Source organism: Lates calcarifer, unplaced genomic scaffold (assembly GCF_001640805.2).
Source record: "Lates calcarifer isolate ASB-BC8 unplaced genomic scaffold, TLL_Latcal_v3 _unitig_1450_quiver_2052, whole genome shotgun sequence".
NCBI classification, from domain to species: Eukaryota; Metazoa; Chordata; class Actinopteri; family Centropomidae; genus Lates; species Lates calcarifer.
Genome location: NW_026115526.1, coordinates 10,728 through 28,518, shown reverse-complemented (window position 1 = coordinate 28,518; position 17,791 = coordinate 10,728). Strand labels below are relative to the sequence as shown.

At 40.0% G+C, this 17,791-nt stretch overlaps 1 protein-coding gene across 1 annotated transcript; it reads left to right on the top strand.

Annotated features, from left to right (window-relative positions):
• Positions 1-43: 43 nt before the first annotated feature.
• LOC108889042 (attractin-like protein 1) lies at positions 44-8,616 on the top strand. The gene is made up of 6 exons (XM_051067329.1): positions 44-197; positions 303-399; positions 464-495; positions 4,658-4,891; positions 6,023-6,160; positions 8,194-8,616. The coding sequence occupies exons 1-6, from the start codon at positions 44-46 to the stop codon at positions 8,289-8,291; spliced, it is 753 nt and encodes a 250-aa protein (XP_050923286.1). The 3' UTR covers positions 8,292-8,616.
• The last annotated feature ends 9,175 nt before the right edge of the window (positions 8,617-17,791 follow it).

The following is a 17,791-nucleotide window of genomic DNA, read 5'->3' as shown; positions in this document are numbered from 1 at the left end:
TGGGCCTGAGGAAAATAAACGTGTCATACTGGGGTTGGAGGACATGACCCCCTTCACCAACAGCAGCCTGCGCTGGCTGCCTGGCGAGCCCAGTGACTCTGGTTTCTGTGCTTACCTGGAGGAGCCTCAGGTGTCAGGCCTGAGAGCCAATCCATGTACTGCAACTGCCCATGGGCTGATTTGTGAAAAAGCCACTGGTGAGAGACACCAGCATACACATACTACATGAATATGTTATCTTTTTGGGAAGAGTTTAACATCACACAGGAGTTATAATCTTTCTTTTGTCATTTCCTGCACAGGAAACCCCAATCAGAGTACGCGTCCATCCTGTAAGAAGCCGTGCTCGCTGCACACCAACTGTGCTAATTGTACCAGCCAGGCCATGGAGTGTATGTGGTGCAGCAGTGCGCAGCGCTGCGTCGACTCCACTGCCTATGTCATCTCTTTTCCTTATGGCCAGGTGTCTGGAGTGGCAGACTGGTGATTGTGTGGGTAAGTGTCTTTTACTGAATTTAATCTAGATGAGGCTTCTTTCAGTCTGTAGCTGGCATTAAGGTGGCCCGGCACTAAGCCTTCCCAGATTGGCTTTTGTAAGCAGTCAATCATTCATCACAAGAGAAAGTTGGTTAAGGGAGGAAAAGAGCTTAAAGTGGAAGGTGTTTGTGTCAGAGGGAAAAATGGTATTAGTTTCCCGTGATTGGTTTGGGAAGCTGTTTTTGGTTTGTAAATGGCCAATTACTCTCGCATATAGTTCACCCCCAACTGGTTAGATTTCCCTGTTGACACAAGCTGCAGATGGACTTCCTTCACCATTAGATGGCTTTAAGTAGTTTAGAAACAGTCGTGCATCAAGTAACAGCTTCAGAGAGGGCTACAAATTCTCTGTGACTGAGAGAAGAGCATGTATGAATAAATCTCTTGCATATTTTAAGTCCTCTTGAACCCTTTGTTGTTGCAGCCTGTGTAATTCATTGATGGGCCTTTTGTGCTGCAAAACTGATTACCCTGTAGCTGCAGTTATATTTTTTTTGTGAATACCAATGTCAAGGTTAAATGTTTTAGATCCCACTTAAGCTTTCATTAAGAACATTACGTTTACATGTTAATGGGATAGACCAAAGCCTTGCTTAAATGAAAATTAGAAATAAGCTCAGGTGGGCAGTGTTTTTAACTCCATAAATGTAACGACCAATTTAAATGTAAATATTATCTAGAGTAAACTTTGCTTCTATTGCATTAACAGATTGTTAATAACATTACAAAGTTCTTAACATTAGTAACTGTAAAAAACAGTAAGTGAAATACTCACTATTATACTATACCATTTAAGGATTGTTTATGCTGCCCCCACCAAGAAATTTGATGGAAAATGCTTTAGAGCAGTGGTTCTCAAACTGTGATCAGGACCAGGGATCCAGGGATCACAAGATAAAACCGAAAACTGTTACATTCCTCTTATCTTTGTGATATGCTATTAAATAGTAGGTAGTTTTAACTTAGATAAACATGTGAACTTTAAAGAACCGTTTCTGTTGGTGTTTTCTTGACGATTATGTCCGAAGGTGAGTCACAGAGGTTACACTGTTAACAGTGTTTTCACTGCGCATTGGTAAGTTGATCAGAGAGCTCCTTAGTCTGAAGGTCAGTGTAGCTGTTCAGGTTGGGCCGTGATTATGATTTTATTTATTATACTTGCAGTTGTGTCAGATCGTAAAAACATCTCTGATCAGTTTAGTGAGTAACAAATTTAGGGAGCCCAAGGGTACGGTCTCAAATTCTTTTGTGTCTGCCAGTGCCAGGTTAACACAGAGGCGTTTCAGGACTCTGTGGATATTTGTCTTGAGGAATTTGTCCCTTTTGGCATGAAGGACAGAAAAGGTTGTTCTTATAAATTCTCTCTGCATTTCCTTGGTCTCTGTTTGTTCTGTCTGACTTTGCTCCTTCACATTCACTCTCAAAGTTTCAATCACCACTTCTGTCTTGAATTATGTCACCTACTTCAGCCCTTTCCTCCTCATTTTCAGTGCATAGTGATGTGTGCTTTAGGCTGAGTACACTGCGTAAATGCACTTAAAACCACAGACCTAAGAGAAAGTACTCTAGTATCACTGCCTGCAGGGACACCTTGAAAGGGCAGACTGTGTTGTATTTGTTGCTCTTAGTACTGAATAGTCTAATTTTGCAAAGCTGAGGTTGTTAATTGTGAGATGCTAATAACTGGTAGTAGTTTGTTTATTTCATGTGGGGAATAATTCATTATTTATGGCTTTCACCTAATCATTTCTACCTGTTGTGTAATTCTAATGCTTCAAAACACATATTCAGCGTCTGTGTAGCCATCTTAGCAGATCAAACATTCAAACTAGACACATGGTCATCTGTGCCATGAACACACTGTCCATTTGTTTCATCAGGATGGGTCAAAAAGAAAAATGTGAATCCCCTGAAGCTGTATTCAGTTCAGACAGAATTTTAAACATGCAAGGTCAAGTTGACTTTCCCTTTTCTTCAGAGCATTTTCCTTGGTCCTTGATTTAATCTTTTATATTGGAACTGGCCTGTATGCTCCCTATACCAACTCCACTGTCTCTGGTTCTGCAGCTAAGCTGTCAATATAAAAGTAATTAACTGGTAACTTCTGTTAATTGATCATTTCATTCATTTTTCAAGAAAAAATGCCAAATTTCAGGATTTACTGCCTTTTGTATCGCACAGTACATGACAATAAAATTCATCTCTGGAGCAAAGTGAGCACTTTGAATATGTCACCTTGGGCTCTGGGAATTTATATTGTCAGTTTTCACAATTTTATGACATTTTATAGAGAAAATTTGACACATTGAGAAATATAATTGGCAGATTAGCTGATTTTGAAAATTAGTCATCAGTTTCAGCTCTAGTCTAGAGACAGCTGTTAAAATTAGAGCAGCCTTATGTTGTTGCTTGATTAGTTGCTTTTATTGTTTGATTTTATTGCAAATGAATCCATTAGCAAATACTGCGAAGTAATCATACTGAATCTCCTCCATCACAATATTCACAAGTATGCTTTTGTTTTTAAAAACTAGATTTCATCATAGTTCAAGAGACTGGCCTGGCCTGACTACATCCTCTGTGCAAAACAGTAATACTTGAGAGACAATTTGAAAATGTCAAGGAGAGCAGTTAGGATAGAGAAGAAGCATTAAAACTTTGTTTGAAGATGGTCTTTGTGTATGATTCCAACATGGTTTGCAGGGGCACTTGTTGATTTAAAGCAGTAATTGTCATCTGTTGATTGCTGGGTGCATTAAAAGACACGTCATTCTGATCTTTTTAGTCTTGGTACAATCCAGCAAAAGCATTTTTCAAGCAGTGAAACAAACTGCAGACACAGATTAGATTAAATTAAATTTAACCATGAGAGACATGTCACGGGGCGTACAGTAACTTGATCTTCTGAGTTTGACCTCAAAAGTCACATTTTGATATAATTTGCAGCTGCAAACAGATTTGAATTTAAACTCATTTACATGTTAAATTGGCCTTCAAAGCTTCCATAAATAAATATTGGCTTGTCAGTGCTGTCAGAGAGAACCTGGGCCAGGAATAGAGCTTCTATTTGCTTGGCTGGTGAAAAGTGTTAACAGTGGGTGAAATGAGACTTACTCTGCTGTACTGACCCGGTCACAATCACCATCCAATTTATGTTACAGCTGCAGGCATCAGATTTAGTTGTTCATGTTCACATGTATTGATTTATCTGTCAAAAATCCAATGCGAAAGGTGTGGGTTTTGTTATTATGGCAGGTTTGGTATTTCAACAAAAGTCCTCACCCAGCTGCTCCTTCTCTCAGAATGGTATGTTCCTGAGAAATGTGCCACTTACGTCCTGTCATCAAAACAAACTTAAATGGCCTTACTTTAGTCTGATTGCTCTTGCGTTGTCATGGTTTCGCATCCATTAGCAGAATAGCTGGAGATTTGTTTGACATAAACTGAGGTAAAAGCACTCAATGTTTGTCTCCTTAAAATAGTAGTGACATTTTCTCCTTTAAAGTGTCTGTCTGGCAGGCAAGTGGCAACGCTGAAACTTGTCAAGCAATTTAGTTGCCCAAAAGTTCATCCCTCAACTGACAAAACAGCACTGCTGCCCTGGCTTACTGAGTTTAGAGCAAGGTGCCACTTCACGCATCACATTTAAACCTATCATCGAACTTTGCTCAAATCACAAACTTTTTGCTGGCTCTGGTTTGCTGACACATTTTCTGTCTCATTCTGTGGTTCATTCCCCCTCCCCATCAACTGTTTAATGCTCAACATCTGTCTCTTATCCTCTTATCTGCTCTCAAAGCTGTCGTCCTGACAGCTCACTGGATAACCAGTTTGTATCTCAGTGTAAAGAACATTAATACTCCTTAATCTGCAGGTCATGTAGAGGCTAACAAATGATTCAAATAGTGTGTTAAAAGCGACATCCTTCAGGATTTTATTTTCTGCAGAATTGCACCTTTGCTTTTGCTGCTGTTGTTGGTTTTAAGGTGACTAGCTAATAAGTGCTGAAATGAAAAGAAATGTGCAGATGTGGCTAATAAAGGAACATAAACAAAAAAGCAGGGGAAAAACACAGAACTTGCTGCTGAGAAGTATAACACAATTCTCTTCTCTCCTTTAGCCCAGAACTGCTCAGGCCTGCAGACATGTTCCCAGTGTTTGGAGCAACCGGAGTGTGGCTGGTGTGGAGATCCCAGCAGCACGGGGAAGGGTCTGTGCATGGAGGGCTCGTACCGGGGGCCCATGAAGAGAACGGCGAAGCAGGGCCAGCAGGGCCAGTCCCAGGACATGAGCCTGGAGCCGGGCAGCTGCCCCAAAGACAAGGGCTACGAGTGGGCCTTCATTCACTGCCCTGGTAAGGGATCCACTTCCTGCCCCTCTTACTGAAATTACAGATCATGTGCCATAAGTGTATCTATGTGAGAGGTTGTTATTACCTATTGACTATCACGTCTAGTTTAAGAAGATGTTCTTATCAAGGATTCCTGTTACAGTTTCCCTATGCAACTAATCCCTCCCTGCTGACTCCATGCAACCTTATACTAGTATGCCATTTAATGCTTTCATCATGGGCCAGTCTATACAACCACGTCATGTAGGATGATAATATACCCACTGCTAGTTGAGAATGTGAGGAGGGGGGCTCAGTGGCTCAGGGCTATCAATAATATGAAAAAAAAAAACCTCGAGAAATATTTCATTTTGTAAAAGCTCTGTAATGATTTAAAAAAAAAAAGAAAAGAAATATTATTCCCTATTTCCACGGAAATACTGTTGTGTTTACTAGTAACAATCTGTTACGGTGCTCAGTGCTACACAGTGTACTTTGGCTATAAAATCAATAAAAACAAGGTTAGCACATGAGTCAGTCTTACATAAAATAAACACTTCTTATTTTTATTTTCTCTCCCATTGGATGTGCAATTTGTAATTCCAATATGACACACAGATGTAGGTTCATTAAAAGTTGTAGCCATTAAAACTATTTTAAAAGGCAAGTCTGATTAAATAATAATTTACATAGAGTATGACATGGTACACACAAGCTACTGACAGCTTTAATGGGTCTATTTATTTTCTGGAAAGCAAAAACAACAGCCCAAGATGTTGGCTGTGTTGGGCTGGTGTCAAATCCTAGCTGTTTACTAGCTACAGGGAGGATGATTGAAGTGATTGTGTGAATTAGTCACAAAATATTCAAATATCACTCTGTAAAACAGGTGCCTATGTGACTTGTAGGCAGATGAAGATTGTGACTGTATGCATGTTGGCAGAAATCTTGTCCCAAATCAAAAACCGAAAATCCATGTTTGTTCTAAGTTGTGTTAGCCTGCACTCTGCCCCCCATTATAACCCACATTGAGGATATAGAACCCACGGTGGCCATATGTGATATTCATTTATTTCCTAAATATCTATTTGAAAGGCAGTTGCAGAAAGTTAAAGCAGTGAAAATGAGTCTGACCTCTTTCTGTGTTTTCCTCAGCATGCCAGTGTAATGGCCACAGCACGTGTGTGAACGGCAGCGTGTGCGAACAGTGCCGTAACCTCACCACCGGTCCTCACTGCCAGACCTGCATGCCTGGTTACCACGGAGACCCGACCAATGGTGGCAAATGCCAGGGTGAGTGACGCTGACACCACAGAAAATTGCTTATTGGATTTGCTTGTTATTGTTTTGGTGAGGGGGTCAACTGATGTTTTAGCTCTAGACCTCCTTAACCTTTTCCCAGTCATCAGTATACATTTCATTCCAATTAATAACAGATCAACAAGTTTAAACAAATACAACTTTTCTGTTTTCCTTTATTTTGTGCTAGACCTGCTGTGTGTAAATGATAATTAAGCTTTTAGTAGAAAACCATCTTCTTATTGAATTCCAATTAGTCTGTAGCATGATAAACCTACAGTAATACAGCATCATAGCCAACAGAGGGCACTATTGTGTGTTGATTAGAACTAGTTACAAATAGTCTGTCTTGTTTGATTAATGAAAATATTACTCCATATGTTGGCTTTAATCAAAGGCAAAATAGATGTCTAGTCCTTGCTGGTTTATTTTTTGTTCTCCAAGTCAGTGACAGTGAAATGTCAAGATTGATTTAAGTGCTTTCCTGACACTGGAGTGAGTGTAAGCAGATGTGGTACAATGTGGGAACAGTAGGCGAAGCTGAAGGTCAAACACTCACCTCTGGTTTTACTGTGGTTTTTCCATCCAGAAGGCAGAGCTCTGTAGAAAAAACAAAACATGACTTACATTGATTTTAGATTAAGGAACATACGCACAAGCATGCTTATACACACACAGCTGGTTAGCTGGGTGAGGAGAGACTTTTTGATTAGTTTTCAGCAGATATAACTTAATTGTTTTACTAAATTTCAGGGTTGTGGTATTCAGGTTTTTCCTCTTTGGATATAAAGATGTTTTGGCTGGGTTTTTGAATTGCAGATGAAGTAGATTTATTATCTGCATCTAAATTTTCTCGAGTGACTGCAACCCATAATTTATACAGCATTCCTGTTTTCAAAGCAGAAGCCCGTAATTTTTGTTGAATATAATGTGGAGAATAGGTGTAAATACAGCACTGGAGTGGACATTAAATAAATATAAAAAGACTGGATGTGTATTTAATAACTGTCTGAGGGTGTATTTCTATTAAATGAATAGCAGAGTGACTGAGGACTGGTTATACAGCTTCCTTGTCAAGAGGAGATTTACCTTCACTTGTCCTGTATGAGACATGAATAGCATTCCTGAGAAATTACATGTAGGCTATTGTTTGAATTGTCAGACATGGGAGCCACACACACACACACACACACCTGAGAACTTTACAGTCTCAGGTACCATCTGTTAATGCGTAGGCTATAACTATAACCTGTAAAGTGAAACTACACAGGTGAGCCTCTGTGAAGGAAATAGTCTTCTCATTCTTTTGGAGCCTGGGGATGAAATGACACAAAATCCTTAAGTTCTATTAGCACATGCAGGTATATCCATGCCTTCATTTAAAGACAAGGGATTTATTGCATAATCACTGATTCCCAGTACCACCAGCTGTTAATAACAAGAAGTGTAAGACAAAGTGCTAAGACACATGGTTAAAAGCAACCCTGTCACCTGAAATATTCATATTTACTATCTTTGGAAATGTTCTAAGAAGGGGGAAGACGAAGGAACTGTAATAAACCTGAGTTAAAACGTAGTGAACTGAAAGGAAAAGGCCATACGGCACACACATTTTTCTCCATCATGTATCAAATGCCTGAAGTTTGGCCAGTCTTTTTGGAAAATGCGCTTGTTTACCATCTTGCCCAGATCAATATCAATTTCATCTCTGTGTGTTCAGTACAGCAGAAGAGATGTCGGCAGCCTAGCTTTGCACAGAGACAGCAAGCAATGGGAAAGTGTTGGCCTAGTGCTTAAAAGGGGGAACAACAACTGTTATGGAAAAGATTGTGGCAATTAAAGGGGTTTCTTGTGCCCTCAGGAGATGCTGAAATCAAAAGTTTAAACTAAGGTTGGAAATGTCTTTTACTTTAGCCACATATTTTGCTATGTAAAATGCTAATCAATGATGTATCTGTCCCCCTGTGCTCTCTCTCTTTTTCTATCCCCCATCCTCCATTCCATCTGTGTTTCTCTGCCCCTTCCAGCCTGTAAGTGTAATGGTCACGCAAGTGTGTGCCAGGTGTTAACTGGCAAGTGCTTCTGCACCACCAAGGGGATCAAAGGAGACCAGTGCCAGCTGTGAGTACACACACACACAAGAAAGAGAAAACAGAAGTGTTTTAAGTGGTTCCATACTTAAATCATCATGCTGAAATTTTGGACCAGCAATTTATACTGTAGCTTTTTATTATTAGATATGGTCAGTACAGTATCTCTAGACCCTGTTTCCAAAAGTTCCACACGGCAGCAGAGAGGTCAAATGAGAAATACACTGTCAATGTTAGGAGTAAAATTCACAGAGTTATGGTAATAACAATCAAAAGTGAGTCTCTGGGCTGCCTGTTACTGGGTTGGTACCACTTGGGATGGAGCCCTGATGAAATGCTTGGGGCTATTTTAAGGGAGACCCATTTTGACAAGTGAGACGGATACATATGGGAAGGTGTTATGTTAATTTATGATATTTTGCATATACTTGTGAACTGAAAACACCTCAGTAACACTGACACAGAAACAGAGCTTCTGTAAAAAACTCATGCTAAACTCAGACTTTAAAAGGGATAAATATGGATTCAAGCTCACCCCTCGCTTATGATTTAATATAATCAAAAAAATAATGATAGTAACACTGGGGCAAATTACAGGACATCAGAGTGGATGGTAGGTAAACCAGAGGAGTTCCTTTCTTTATCAAATGGTAACTTTTGCCAAACACATCTTTGATATAGGATGAGTCGGATAGACACTAAAAATCAGTACATACAAATTAAATAGAAATTAATTTGATCTGATCTTAAGTCATGGCATAGTCTAACTTTCAGTTTCCCTTTATTACATAATGGCATTCATGTAATGTGAGGTCACAGCTCATGCACAAAACAAAACAGCCCAAGTACATTTTTCAAATCAAATAGTTAAAATGACCATTTATGGTTTTCATGATGTGGGTATGAGCATGGATTTCTGAACCACTTAGAGTCACTTTGTTCCTCCTCTTGCAGAGACTTGGTTGTTGTAATGATTCTGTAGTGTAAAAACAGAACCATCAGTTGACATTAAAAGGCAGAAACTCCACCTTCAGGACGAATTCTGCTGATGCTGTGGATTCCCTCAGTGTAGGAGGGCCATTTCCACTTAGCTGTCTGCTTTCCCAGTTGTAAGCAGAATGGACACTGATGTTTTTTAATACCACTAATGCAGTGAGAGGTATGGGGGGGGGTCACTGGCAAACCTTGAACGCACATACACTCCCACGCAACATGACATGGTTTTCCCTCTCTCGCTTTGTCTCCTGAATTTTTTTCCAACACTGTGTGCTCAGGTTTTGTCATCTCTTACTTGTTCAGTTTCACATTTCACAGCCATATTTAATTTGCAATTTTGATGAGACATAATTTGAAATTCAGTCAGACTTCAGTCGTGTCATACTGATTCAGTTGCGACATCTTCTTGCTAAATACAATGACAAGACTGTAGTGAGCAAAAGTAATATACAGTAGTCACACCATAAAGGTATTTAAATGATTTGATGTCATGATTATGATAAATTGTGGATTGTTTACATCTGGTGGAATAGCATGAAACCAACTGGAGGATGTAAATTGTTAGTGGTATGTGCACACTTGTGCACGCTTAATGCTCATACAAAACAAAGTAGGAACCCACTCATGAAAAAATTACTCTGCTGTTCGTAGCTGTTCGTGTGGTCAAAAACTTCACAGGCTACCTTTAACTGTTGAGGTTCAAATTTCAAATAGATAGATGGTCTAGATGAGAAATTTGTTTTCACCACCTGCATGTGTATATTTCTCACATGGAAAACATAAAGATACATAGTACACAGTTTACACGTGATCACATAGAGGCATCATGCTGTGTAGGTAAAGCATGTGTTTACATGAGTTGGTGTGCAAGTGTAAATTATTACTGTCTGTGATTAGAAACAATATATCGACATTAAGATACGTGTGTATTTTGCTACTCTGAATGATGGCTGATATAAACTGTAGCCTGCGTTTAGGTAACATATGATCACTCAGTACATTGTTTATAAGAGAGTAAATTAAACAAAGTCTTGGTAGTTAAGCTGAGCAGTGACAACCACCATATTGGAACAAAAAAAGACAGTGGCTCACCTAATGAGACTACAAGTTAGTCAAATGTATCACGTGGAAATATAAGGGAACTGAGGTCTTAGTCTTGACAGTATTCAGAATATGCGAGAAACTCATTGAATGAGAGAAAACATGGATGTGATGAGAGCACAAGAGACATAGAGAGAAAGCAAAGGAAACTAGGGGAAGTGCTCAGAAAAAGACCTCTTCAAAAACCATCTGTACTTTCTGTTGACTTTGAGAATAAATAAATGACACTTGACACAAATGTCAAAATGTCACATTCATTTCTGTTGCCAGATGGGGTGCAGCATGGTGCAATGCGAGAGTACAACACCGAGATAGCAGGTGGCTAACAGTTGATTCAAACGACATCATTTTCTACCCTACAAAATCAGAGTGGGGTATTTGAGCAGGCCAGGCACCAGCAGGGCCAACCATCATCAGCCATTTAGAGGAGGAGGATGTGCCCATACAGCTCTGGAGCCAGCTTTGGTTTGATTATCAGCTTAAAATTTAGCCAGCAACATAAACCACCAGAATATGTTGTTAATTCAGTCCCATTTACAGACTCTAATACAGACTCTAATTAGATCAATGTTGTCATCATGATTAACAACCATTGTTTTAGTGGTGTTTTTAATCTCAAAATCAAGATGCATTTTCACATTCAAACATATTACAGCAATCAAGTAATGACCTTTTTTTCCAAGTATAATCTAATTAGTGTGTGTATGTATTGACTAACAGTTGGGCTGGGTGTTTGCCGTTCCCTTTTTGTAATTCAATTTCTAGTATCTCATTACATGTAATCAGTGTCTCCCCCAACCTCTGTCAGCCACTCACTCTCACCATCCCCAGCAATAACCCTTAAATAAAGACCTCTGCACAAGGGTACTCTGTCTTTTTCAGCACTGTTCACACATGTTGGCTTTCACACATGCGTGCGCCGCCGCAGCCACAGATACCATTAGGACCTTCGAATAATAGCCCCAGTAATGAAGTGAAGGGTGCATCGGTGCAGAATAGAATTGTTTTTGAAAACAATTGATGAGGTCTGCGCTGCGTTACAGTGATGAGACAAACAAGAGCGCAGAGAAATATTTCTTATTATAGTGCTCGTTGAGATACATACATTATTCAGGGTTCTTCTTGTGCTGGAGGTAACAGTGCTCTGAGAGTGTGTACATGTATGTGCTTGCTCCAGATTTTTTGTACGTGTGAAGGACATTGCATAGGTTCACAGCAGAATTCTCCTGCTTGCTCGCTTGTTTGAGTGTGTGTCTATTTTGCCCTGTAAATTCACAGAGTGCACACAAGCACCACAGATGAAGGTTCAAGTTGAGTGTAGATCAAATTAAGATACAGCGCAGGGGTATTGCCTGGAGTTCAGACGTGTGTACGCATGCATGCAGGTGTAGATTAAATTAAGATACAGGGTGGAGGAGTTGCATTATACACCTCATGACGAGCGTGTGGGTACGTGTGCATGTTTCGCCTTCTGCAAATGCCAGGCAGCTGAAACACCCCAGGAGCGATGTTCTGTGAGGTTCAAAAGCCTGTGGCGATGTTTGTCCTCCATCCTTTGTGTGGTGGTAAAAGAGCCTGTCCTTGCCTGCTTAACCTTAACAGCCAGAGCATCCGTGCTGGCTCTTCCCCCAGCTCAGTGTGCTGCACCCATTAGATCATTCAGAGCACTGTTTCTTGACCTTCAGGATTTGCTGGTTAGTTATAGCGTCATAATCCCTCTTGATCAGGTTAGTTAATATTGTCAAAGCATGCATTTAGTCCATATTTACTTTTGACTATCTGGGAGTAGTGAGCAGCTACAGCAAAACAGCTGTTGTTGACACATTGACAATGTAAACACTATTTAAGCATTAAAACAATTCAGCAATATTAATATTAAACATTTGTAATTTGGTCACTATAACATATAAACTGTAAACTGTTACACTTTTACAGTTACTGTAGTTGGTGATATTTAAGTTGTTGAGGCACCTCAGATGTGTTACCTCCAACCTCATCTAACTGACATTTTTTTTCTGCATAGGACCTTCAGTGGCGATGCCTCTGTCTCAGAAATCCAAACTGTTGCAAAACAACCAATGTTGCATTATTTTTAGAGACAGAGTCACCCCCCCACCCCCACCCCCCACACACACACTTCACTGTAACATCACTAACAGCCACCTCCTCCTCACTGGCATTCATGTCTCTCAGTCATTTTGCTCGTCTCCCCTGTTCCCTCCTTCGCTCTGTGTCCTCTCTGACTCCCCGACACCGCCTCTGATATTCTAGTTCTAACAAGTTTAATTGGTCTGGTCTGTAAAATATAACAACTGTGAAAGAAAATCAGCAATAATAGATATCTAATGTTTAAATTTAAGTGTCATTTTTCACTTGATTTATGCACTTCTCGTGCACATGTATGATATTACTGGCCCCGTTTATCAGGTGAAGTACAGGAGAGTGATAATAAATTAGTTCAGAGTGAATTGTAGGCAGTTAAGATGCATAAAAGATTGAGAGAGAACTCTGCTTTCCACACAACGCTGCCATATGTTACTCCTCATTACAAGCCTCTGGGAAGCCTTGAGCCTGATATAACACACACATGCACACATGTACCCCGAAAACAGCCGATGTTAACAAATTATATTGCTCGGTAGCACTTCATTTAAAAGTCAGACAAGTTTGGCTATTATACCACTGTTTCACTGATTTGTGAAAATTGCATGTACTGTGAAACGATGGCAGTTTTTGAGCAAACTGCATGACCTGACAGCGCCTAAGAAAGCTATTCATACCTTTCTGTTTATCAAATGCACACGAAAAAAAACTAATCACAGGCTGTTACTTCAGGACAGCTGTGATACTCGAGGCTTTAAAATTAGAGTGTTTGTCAACTAACAACAATGGCCTGGAGGAAAATGTAATTGTCCAGTTGTCGCGCCATGTCTCGCCTTGGGTGAGGACCCTCATTAGCTGGAGCTGTAGATTCATTGTCCCTGGACTTCAGTCATTAAGCACAGGGTAATTATAGTTCATATTTTTCTTTCTTTCTTTTTTTTTTTTTTTTTAAACATAGTTTTCAATCTTGATTTCAAGTTCTATACAATAATATATACATATAACACCAAAAATAGTTTTTAAAATGTGTATAATTTTGTAACAGACTGAACAACATAATTAAAAATGCGACAAGATTCTGATGTACATTTTTAGTGAAAGAAAGCCGTGGCATATAATTGTAATCAGCTCAGAGTGGACTATCTCAATATCCTCCTGATGTTTGCCATCCTCTGTGGAACATCAGTGTCTGGATCACAGGCTGCTGTACAAGATGCCTATTGAGTAGGTTTGATCCATGCAGATGTAAACAGCTGCCTGAACGTACCTAAACTCATCGACCAAATGCAGGTTGCACTTTCATCTTTAAATGTTTGTTTGTATTGTAGTTCACATGCAGCTCTTTTTTGGAGCATTTTAAAGTACTTCTCATTCTTGTTTATCTTTAGTTCTTAACGATTTTAAGAGATATACCACATTAAACTCTGCTCCAGGACAGGGTTATCCCCAGTCTTTTTGGAATATCTCCAAAAACATGGGTCGCTGTGAGTCGGAGGGGGGAGAATCTAAAGTTACCATTTTCCAATCAAGGTAAACAAGTCATGTGCTGTGAGCGTTGTGAACATGTTCAATCCTGAGCCCTGATTATCTGAGTTAATAAACATGAGTTTCAAACAAAGTTAAACTCACCTTGGGCTTTGAACAGGCTGTTATGAACTTTGCATTCCTGACTCACTAGGTGTATATCTTTCAAACTACATTTTTTCTTCCCTTTTAAACGGACTCACTTTGATTGGTGGTTGGTCTTGATTTGGCTTTCACATCTCAATTTAGGATTATATTTCCCACATAATCAAGGATGAACTCATAAATTGTGTTGTTTGCTCCAAGGATTTTGAGGGATTAAAATTAGCGCGTTGCTTATAGTTGTCTGTGCTTCTGCGATCAGGTGGTACGTAAAGTTTGTCGCACGTCACTGTGTCACTTCGATAAATAAATCTTAAAAAGAAAAAAAAAAATCTAATTAAAGCTGCGAGCAGCGTTGAACGGGCCCTCGCACCCGGCGCCCGTCGGGGGAGCGGCGACCGCGGGACTCCGGCAACCGCGGGGTCAACGCAGGTCGCAGGGCACACGCTGGCGTAACAGTTCACACTTCCCAGATGTTAAAATTTTAAATAAAAGCTTTTACGCTAATTATTTTCTGTGATAATATTTTTCAGAGCTCATCATCTGTGACAGCTCTTGGCTCTCCTGACTGTAACCTCTCTGTGGCAGCTTCTCACAGACTCAATCAACTCCTCTTCCCCTCCCCCCTCAAACACAAACACACACACACACACACACACACACACACACACAAACACAGAGAGAGATACCCCCTCCCAAAAGGAGATAAAACTCAGTTTTAACTTGAGTTTAAAAGCTTTGAGCTTTGAGCAAAAGCATTTTTTTTAAGTTCTGTTATTGGGTGCATATATAAATCATTTATGCTTAAACAAGGCTTATAATGAAGTTATTTGAACAGTGAATATCTCAGCTGCCTAAAGTCAGGGCGAAGCCACTAACCAGCTGTAGGGATGGGTATCATTCGGATTTTATCTTTATCCATACAGACCCCTATCAGTCTAGCTCAGACTGTTACTGGTTTAAGAGAGTGAAGTTTATAGCAATTTGCAAAATTTGGAGATTAGTGACAAACTAACCAGTTAGACTACATACAGACAAGCTTTCATTTTAGCTGTTAGTAACAGTTTGCCATGAGCTTAACCAGCGTGCTGTGCTTCCTGTTAAACATGTCATGAGACTGTGGACAACGCTGAAAATATTACTTTACTAACTACTGGCTGAACAGGCGCTTTGACAAAGAAAAGGTAAAGGCCAGCAGCTTTTACTTTTCAATGCACTTGTCGTCAACTTGAGTGGCTTATATTCAGCTGGTTCACCTCGACGCCGGTGGATGTAGACATGCACTTTTCCTGTTGCCGTACACTGAGTAACACGAAAAAATCAGCTGACCCCTTGTGAAATTTCCTAACTGATCAAAACCAAACTGTAAAGACAGCATCAATCCACGCTCAGCTTTGGTCAAGGGGAGACATATGGTAAGATTACATGAATTCAAAATAACCTACAATTCCTTCAAATTAATTTGAAGCCAGTTTAATTTTTTGAGCCAGCTTTGACATCTGCAGATATGAGTTTCTGAAGAGGGGCCTGCTGAGGTTAGATGTGCTGAATAATATCCATTTTCATATCAGAAAAAACACTGCATTAAACATTGTCTTAGCTCACTGAGCTGAGGTCAACAGGTAATATAACCAACCTGTGAGGTGGCTCACCCCCGTAAGATAAACACATAAATGATCCCTGATAGAACCGATAATTAAAGGCACATCAGTGACAGGGAATGCTATTAAAACTAAACTATAAACTGGTGACATTAACTGCAAAAGAAGATTTTTATTGATACATTTCAGGTAGAATTTAGTTTTCAATAAGGAAAATGCTGTAAGAAACCTGAATTTGTTGCAACAAATTTAAAATAAAAGCTTTTATGCTAATTATTTTCTGTGATAATATTTTTCAGAGCTCATCATCTGTGACAGCTCATGGCTCTCTTGACTGTAACCTCCCTGTGGCAGCTTCTCACAGACTCAATCAACTCCTCTTCCCCTCCCCCCTCAAACACACACACACAGACACACACACACAGAGACCCCCTTCCAAAAACCCATCAAAGAGTAATACAATGGCTCCATCTGTAGGATAAAGTAGAGAGTCGCAACAGGAAGTTACCCCAAAATCTGAGGTTTCAAACAGGAAGTTGGGTTTCCGAACTTTGACGGGCCAGAACCGGCACACGCTTCGACCAAAACTCACAATTTTCGGAGGACTTCTTCCAAAAATTGTCAAGGAGGGGCTGACAACATTTGAAGTGAATCTGGTCACCCGTCTAGAAACTGGACATCACACTATAAAATATGTCATTTCCTGCTATAAATAGGTGGCGCTACAACAATTGTATGAATATTGACATATGGATGTGTGCAGATAGGTACCATTAACAATCCTGTAAAGTTTGATGCAGTTTGGACAAAGTATGGCCGAAATATAGCAAAAATAAAGCAACTTCCTGTTTCGTGGCGAGTAATCGAACTTTGAGGGGCCATAACTTCCACGCCCTTCAACAAAAACTCAAAATCTGCCGCAATTTAACATCGTCTATGTCTTAAGAACATACTATTAAGTTTTGAAGTCAATCGGATAATGCGTCTAGGACTAGTTCGCGTTCAAGCGACCCCTGGAAATGGCCAAAAACACACAATTTTTTCACCTTCCGGTCAAAATAAAAATACTTTCTGTTGGGTTTAGAATATGGCTCCAAGAGACTTTTTGGTGCGTCATGGGATGTTACATATGTGTGCAGATTTTCAGATTTTTAGGCGCAACGGGCTTGAGGGGCTGTTCCGTTTAAAAATGTAGGTGGCGCTACCGAGGGCATTTTACCACGCCCATGCTCAAGACCCCTAAATTCTTAAATTTTTCGCCCGTGCCTGACGCGTCTGCAAATTTTGGTAAGTTTTCACGCATGTTAAGGCCCTCAAAAAGCCGATCTAAGAGGCGGAAAAAGAAGAAAAAAAAAAATAATAATAATAATAATAATTAAAGCTGCGAGCAGCGTTGAACGGGCCCTCGCACCCGGCGCCCGTCGGGGGAGCGGCGACCGCGGGACCCCGGCAACCGCGGGGTCAACGCAGGTCGCAGGGCACACGCTGGCGTAACAGTTCACACTTCCGAGATGTAAAAATTTTAAATAAAAGCTTTTACGCTAATTATTTTCTGTGATAATATTTTTCAGAGCTCATCATCTGTGACAGCTCTTGGCTCTCTTGACTGTAACCTCCCTGTGGCAGCTTCTCACAGACTCAATCAACTCCTCTTCCCCTCCCCCCTCAAACACAAACACAAACACACACACACACACACACACACACACACACTCAGATACCCCCTCCCAAAAGGAGATAAAACTCAGTTTTAACTTGAGTTTAAAAGCTTTGAGCTTTGAGCAAAAGCATTTTTTTAAGTTCTGTTATTGGGTGCATATATAAATCATTTATGCTTAAACAAGGCTTATAATGAAGTTATTTGAACAGTGAATATCTCATCTGCCTAAAGTCAGGGCGAAGCCACTAACCAGCTGTAGGGATGGGTATCATTAGGATTTTATCTTTATCCATACAGACCCCTATCAGTCCAGCTCAGACTGTTACTGGTTTAAGAGAGTGAAGTTTTATAGCAATTTGCAAAATTTGGAGATTAGTGACAAACTAACCAGTTAGACTACATACAGACAAGCTTTCATTTTAGCTGTTAGTAACAGTTTGCCATGAGC

Coding starts and splice junctions, on each gene's coding strand:
- LOC108889042 (XM_051067329.1), top strand. CDS start 44: ATGACCCCCTTCACCAACAGCAGCCTGCGCTGGCTGCCTGGCGAGCCC. Junction 198..302: donor GATTTGTGAAAAAGCCACTG/GTGAGAGACACC, acceptor TTTCCTGCACAG/GAAACCCCAATCAGAGTACG. Junction 496..4,657: donor GCAGACTGGTGATTGTGTGG/GTAAGTGTCTTT, acceptor TCTCTCCTTTAG/CCCAGAACTGCTCAGGCCTG.